At 34.8% G+C, this 6,754-nt stretch overlaps 1 protein-coding gene across 1 annotated transcript; it reads right to left on the reverse strand.

Moving 5' to 3' along the window:
• Window positions 1-449: 449 nt before the first annotated feature.
• Window positions 450-3,623, reverse strand: LOC122538706 (C-type lectin mannose-binding isoform). Its single transcript, XM_043672997.1, has 2 exons — window positions 3,331-3,623; window positions 450-2,564 (listed from the first exon to the last, which is right to left on the reverse strand). The coding sequence occupies exons 1-2, from the start codon at window positions 3,606-3,608 to the stop codon at window positions 2,447-2,449; spliced, it is 396 nt and encodes a 131-aa protein (XP_043528932.1). The 5' UTR covers window positions 3,609-3,623; the 3' UTR covers window positions 450-2,446.
• Between the last annotated feature and the right edge of the window lie 3,131 nt (window positions 3,624-6,754).

Here is a 6,754-nt window from a genome sequence, read left to right on the forward strand (position 1 = left end):
TTTTTTTTTTTTTTTTTTTGTAACTTTTCTAACTTCCAGCGACCGGACGCCACTGTCACGACTCCTTTTACGAGAATCGTAAACATCCTGCAAGTGGACGCACGAATTTTTTTTCTACGCAATAGAGGGAGAGAGAGAGAGAGAGTGAGAGAGAGGAGAATGGAATCGCAAAGTATAAATTTGAAACTACTAAGTTGATTTATGTTGAACAATTGAAAATGTTGCATCATTTTGTAAGTTCTTCTATTAAGTGAGAAAACAAAGCTGCAAAACATGATTGAGATTTGAAATTATTGATTTAACTTCTCAAGAAGCTGGCAAGGTAAACATTTATACGAATATACGGATCGATGATGTTGTGTCATTTTATAATTGTTTCACAAACTTTTCTATGAGAAGTGAAAGGAGAAAGCACGAATTTGAAATTACGAAATTAATTTATAAGCGACTGACAGTGTAAAAGTTTAATCTTTTAACATACAGTTGGATATATACGGATCGATAAAGTTGTATATCGAATTATTTTACAGCTTCACAAATGTTTCCCTGAGAATCGAGAAGAAGAAAATACGAATTTGAAATCGTCGAATTAATTTACAAGTAACTGGTAATGTAAAAATTGGTGTAAATTGTTGAAAATACATGAATTGATAAAACCGTATCGTTTTGTGAAATAGAAAAGAGTTAAAAATGGAGAGTATGAAATTGGAAACGAGTCTGAAAATCCTTAATTCGAAATAACAAGTATATGTAAGCATTACACATAATAGTAAATTTTACGATTAATAGTTTCCATTAAATACTCTTTCACACATACTCTCTTTGAAGCGTCATTCAAGTTTAAGCAAGTGGAAAGATTACCAGCTACGAACGTGTACGTTGGTAATAATAAATAATAGTTCGAATGAAAACTTGACTGGCAGAAAAATTTAGTAATAAAAAAATAAAATTTAGTAATAAAAAACATTTAAAAAATTTGTATTAATATTCTCAGTTTCATTAATAGTAGAATATATGGACAAATATACACATAAGTTAATTCAGAAAATTCATTTTAGTAAAACCTAATTTAATTGAGTAACCTGTGTAATTCTGGTAATTCCGGAAATGAAAGATTCGAAATTCAATAATTCTGGCATTAATTAGAAGCACGAAATGGACAATCGAATTTTTCTCGTAAATTATGCATATTTCATGGAATTATTATATTAGGTGAACAGAGTCAAAATGATTTTATTTTGACATTCGAAGGATGATCGAGGAATATCGGAGGGTAATAACGTGCAACTTATATTTTATTGCGTATCGCCAAATGATGCCATTTACAACGCTGTTTCCCGCTACGAAACCTAATAAACTCGCAGAATTGTGCGGAAGTTCGCGCAGAATTCCGATTATGCGAATCCTGGCTCACGGCTAGCATCGAATCGATCGCCAATTACGACGCAGTTCGAAACTTTCGATTCGCAATTTACTTCTCTATGTGTTCGTTATTCAATTCAGATATTAATTAGAAAATAGAAGGTATCTTATATTACTCTGTTGAATACGTCGTTAATTGACACACACACGCTTCAAAGTCTTTTGATTTCTCCTCTCTGCATTCGCAACGATCGTTTGACAACGAGAACAGAAGAAAAAGAAGAAACACATCTCGCGAGAAGGAACGCAAAATTTTGCAAATCCTTTCCACATTGGACAGCTATCGGTCCTACTGACTTTGCAAAATTTCAAAATTCCCTCACTCTCTGACTGAACTTTCGGTTCTCTTCTTGATCTATCTTCTTCCGACAATGAGAAAAACATAGCACACGAGCTTCAGCTTATCAACCAAACACACAGGTTTTGCTCACCTTAACGACAAACGACTCCAACATCGACTAAATGAAAAATTACAGGTCCTTACGCGGTAATACCTAGATTTAAGAAGCAAGTAGCATTATCTACAAGAACAACAGCAGATCGTTAAAATAATCAACACGTCTCTCGATCGATCCTTTTCGTCAGTTCTTATCCGCCGATCCACTCGGCGTAACGACGTTCCACGAGCAAGTTGAACAAGTGGACCTCGCGGTAGCAACAGAATAACGACATGTCTGTTCTTAACAACTTCCGGTGACAGAAAATCCAAGGCACAGGATCAACGATAGATCCTCGTAGAAACAGCTCTGAAACTTAATCGTCGTGGCTTCGCTATTTCTTCTACGTTTTCGAGATCCTCCATCGTTTCTTCGCGTTTAAAACGCTCGATTACGCGGAGGGTGAAACACACACGGCTGTGGTGAAAGTCAGGTATCCATTTTGTTTCGAGGCCCCGGCGGGAAAACGGAGTCGACGAGGATGACTCGATGGATATAAAGTCGATCTATCGCGAATCGAGTCGTGGTGGATCGACGACTCTCGGATCCTGTTTCCCGTCGATCCTGTCGGCCGATTGATCGATCGATCACTGCACCTCGCAGACGAAGAACGTCTCGAAGCTGCACGGGCTGTCGTTCCACTTTAATCCCTTGCCGTCTCTGTTCCATAGCTCGAGGCAGTGCTCTTCCTCGCCGTTCTCGTATCTGTAAGAAAATGCATCGAATTTATGGTGTGTTTGCCCCCTTTGTGCTTTGTCTCTTATTAGAGGCTTGTTGGTAGCAATCTTGTTGATGGAGAATGATGGAAGTTTCCTTTCTTTTCGCAGGGGATGGGACGAGGGTGATTGGTATTTGAAATTTATCATTGAACGAAGAACAAAGTGGATCAGAGAAATTATATCTTGCTTTTGCGAAAATTTGGAGAATGCAGACTGTCAAAACTTAAATATTATCTTGTTTTTTTATTCTTCGTTTCGTAATGTTGTATTGTGCAATATAGAATTTAATTTCAAGTTTGACCGACACAATTGAGCATTAGTTGTATATATTTAATGATGTGGTGCCCATGAATTAATATAATCAATGTTCACATCATAAAGCAATGAAAAATTAATTGCCAATTTTTGAAATGCATTGAAATGCATGTCTGAATGAATTTTAAGAATTAAAATTTAAAGGACTACGTTTAATACAAATTAATTACTTGTTTGATTCCTCAACATTATACACATATGATGTTATGAATATAATACATAGTTGTTGCGTTATACAAGGTTCTGATTGTATTACATGTAACTATTTTATTAAAATTTTCATATCAATTTTCATATCGCTCAAATAAAATGTTCACATCATTCTGCAACGCGATATCAAGAGAAATAACAACCAAAGACGCTCTCCTAAAATTTTTATATCGTCGAACACTGATGTCCAAAGATGTTCTCAACGAACGAGGAAGATCGTATTATACCTGAAATTATTCGGCTCGCCGACATTCCAATTTTCGAACGTAATTGGTCTACCGTTGGCCATCCAGAAGAAAGTGCCTTCCTCAGCCTGATCGGTACCGGAGGTCCAAAAGTGCTCGTGTCCAAGGCCGAAGTCCTTAATATGTTTCTCGAGCCTGTCGTTTTCCTCCTGCGACGCTATACTCGCCAGATGCATCCCGTGATATCGGCAATACTGCGACGCCCTGTACCAGTTGGCCTGCAACGAAATATGTATAACGCAGGATAATTGAAACCTCATTCGAGGATAATTCGAGAATCTCAGACTCTTTCTCGTTCTTTTGCCCTTTATTTTTTTTTTTTTTTTTTTTTTTTATTTTACCTTTCGATTAATCGTTTTTTCTGTTAGCTCTTTTTATTAATCGTTGGCGCGAACGATGTATTTAGCTTTATTTATAAACATACAGGCAGGCTGTTGCGCTTCGCTCTTGGAGATACATTGGTCGTTTATTAATAAAATAAAAAATACGAGAGGACATTTTGCAATTTGTTATAAACAGTGGGTGTACAAATTCATGCGAAATTTCAAGATGAAAAAGTGCAAATAAGGTGATTAAATTCTATATATATATTTAAAGTATAGCACACTTCTTGTAATATTTAACAGGTACCAAGTTTTTTGACAAAAACTTTTCAGTTCAATTTTAATTTCTGCTCAATAGTAGCTTTCATTTCATCGAGTTATGTTTATAAAAAAGTATGGAATCGCACGAACAACAATAAAATACGAGTTTAATTGAAAATTCTCGTTGCGCAAGAGCAAATCGGATGAAAAATGATTGACGAAGGTGTGTGATGAAATTGGGTGAATGTCGGCTTTTAGCTAAATAATTTATGCACTGATTTGATCAATAATTAACCATAGTTGTTATTTCTGAATAGGATTTAAGATAATTTAACATAATTAAAACGGACACTGGTTTGGACATTAACAATAATTATTCGTTAAATTATAGACTGTAATGTAATGGTAATCTTTGTTACGTTTAAACAGTAGAGAGAATTTGATTTGTCATGTTATGTGACGATATGTTTAACGCGTTGCATTTATGTAATTAAATTAAATCGATGTGTTTCAAAAATTTGGAATATTCATATCATTTTGTGGCAAAGACTTCCAAAGATTTTGAAAATTGTGAATCTTTACATTTATCGACTAGTAGAATCGATTGAGTTAAATAATTTTTATGGCAGAGAAATATTGTATATAAATTATAATGATAACTGTATTATTATTTGGAAGTATTCAGTTTAGTTATTTTTAATATAATATACAATATTTCAAAAGATTTACATTTTTATTAATATTATATATTATAATGATGACAAGACAAAATCGTCGCAAATTAAGTGGTACAGATTGTTTAGATAATTTTCTAAAATTACGTGACAATTCCTGCAAGAAATTTTCTCCTGTTAAATCACACTTTAATGTCAATTCTTCTTTTGTAAAATACTATTTGAAAAGAATTCAATCAAATTTCCTTAAAATTCCTTGTAATACATTTGCCAAAGATAATAAAGCTCAGTTTACAGTCTAATAATTTAGTAAACGATTTTAACAATCACTTTTCAGAAAAGTATCGGAAGTAAAAAACATAAAGAATATCCTCTGATGGTTTTTCAAAATTTATAAACTGCAAACGTTTGATAACGTGAAATGCCATTTTCTACATATTCTACGGCCCGTTAGCACGGCGTACGTTGCCGTCGGCCATTTTTCGGCAAGAATGCCAACGACACGTCGTATCATAAATTCGCGAACGATGTCACGGCCGTGGTCGAATGCGATTTTCGTGTCGATGCGGAGGAATGTTTTTCCCGCGGTCGCCAGAACACGTTTCACCTCCGTGCACGGTGGGCAAAGAGGCAAAGAGAAGAAGGAAGAAACGCGAAAAATCGCGTGCAACCTGACCGGAATGCAAATAAAGCGCGATAAATATAGCACCGCTGCGATTGCACGGACGCGTCGCACCCCCTTCAAAAAACCCCTTCTTCTCTTTCCATCGTACCTTCAACCACCCTGTTTTTACCGCGCGGTTTACGACACCGAGTCCTTTCAACGACGTACGACTTTCGTTGCTCATTTTCATCTTCTTCTACTTTTACTTGATCCCCTTTTCTTTGATTTCCATTTCATTGAATTTCATCCTTCGATCGGTTAAGGGAATCTTATCATTGAGTTTTAGTTTCATCGTTGCGTATTCTCATTCTTTGAAATATTTCGATGCCCTTTGTAAATTTTATAATTCCTTTTCTCGTCATTTCGTTACTGTAGATCTTTCGATTTTCTTTCGAGATGTGTTTCTCTCCTTTCTCTTAAATTATTTTCTTCTTTAAGCATTTCTTTAAATCTTTATCGATTGATGTAACTTTGTTACTATATATTTTTTCAAATATACTGACTGTCCAAATTTTTTTAAACTAATTTTTTTTTTTTTGTATTTCTTTAAATCTTCATTGATTCACTTTGTTACTATATATATTTTTCAAATATACCTCAAATATAAATATAACAATATTTTTCAAATAAATGTATTTACTTAATACATTGTCGTGAATGAATGTTTCTGTTCTTTCGTGATCATTTGAATTTGATTTATTTCAGTGGAATGATTCATTTCTTTCATTCATTCCCTTTCTCTGTTTAAAATAGATTTATAATATTTTCTTTTTAACTGAGTTTCATGGTGATATGTCTATCTCATAGTAAAAGTACAGGTTTATTTCAACACTTGTTTTAATTATCATTTAATTTTTTTCATATAACGCTCGTTTCAATTATCATTTCTTTAATCATTGGTTAGATAATACATGTGCATCTGTATCTATATCTCCGTTTCATATTCGTCGATCAATATGTTAGTTTAAAGCAGCTATTTACCATCTTTGCTTTATCTAAAAGCCACCGTGTCTCTCACAATTCATAATTTCATCGTTCCCACAGCGAAAAATGACTACGAAGGTTCCCCCTCTGGCTTCGACGCAATAATCGAATTTACTTAAAATTACCGTTCCGAGTCGATTTGGATGAAAATACCGGTTCTTTACGACCCGGAGAAGCCAACGCAGACACTCGTTCTGTCCAGCAAATTACCCATGGCAATCGATGAACGTGAAAAGAATTATTCGCGATCGTGTATACCGGGCCGGCGTGTTTTCTTCCGTAATTACCCTTTTACTTCGTCCACGGTTAAAAAAAGGAAAAAAAAAAAAAAAAAAAGAAAGAAAGAAAGAAATTCATCGTCTGAAACGTTCCGCAAAAAGCAGGAGGAACAACGAACAACAGAGTCGCGCAAAAGTCAGCTGGGGGGACCAGCTGTTGCAGTCGAAATTTTGCAACTTTACAAGTTCAAACAATCAAGTAAATTCGCCAAATTTCGAAAT

The sequence above is a fragment of the Frieseomelitta varia genome, unplaced genomic scaffold (genome assembly GCF_011392965.1).
Source record: "Frieseomelitta varia isolate USP_RPSP 00005682 unplaced genomic scaffold, Fvar_1.2 scaffold_1749, whole genome shotgun sequence".
Classification (NCBI taxonomy): Eukaryota; Metazoa; Arthropoda; class Insecta; order Hymenoptera; family Apidae; genus Frieseomelitta; species Frieseomelitta varia.

Excerpts from the sequence above, each read along its gene's own strand:
- LOC122538706 (XM_043672997.1), bottom strand. The coding sequence starts at position 3,608 with ATGAGGTTTCAATTATCCTGCGTTATACATATTTCGTTGCAGGCCAAC. Across the intron at positions 2,565-3,330 it reads GGCGAGCCGAATAATTTCAG|ATACGAGAACGGCGAGGAAG; the intron begins GTATAATACGAT and ends ATTTTCTTACAG.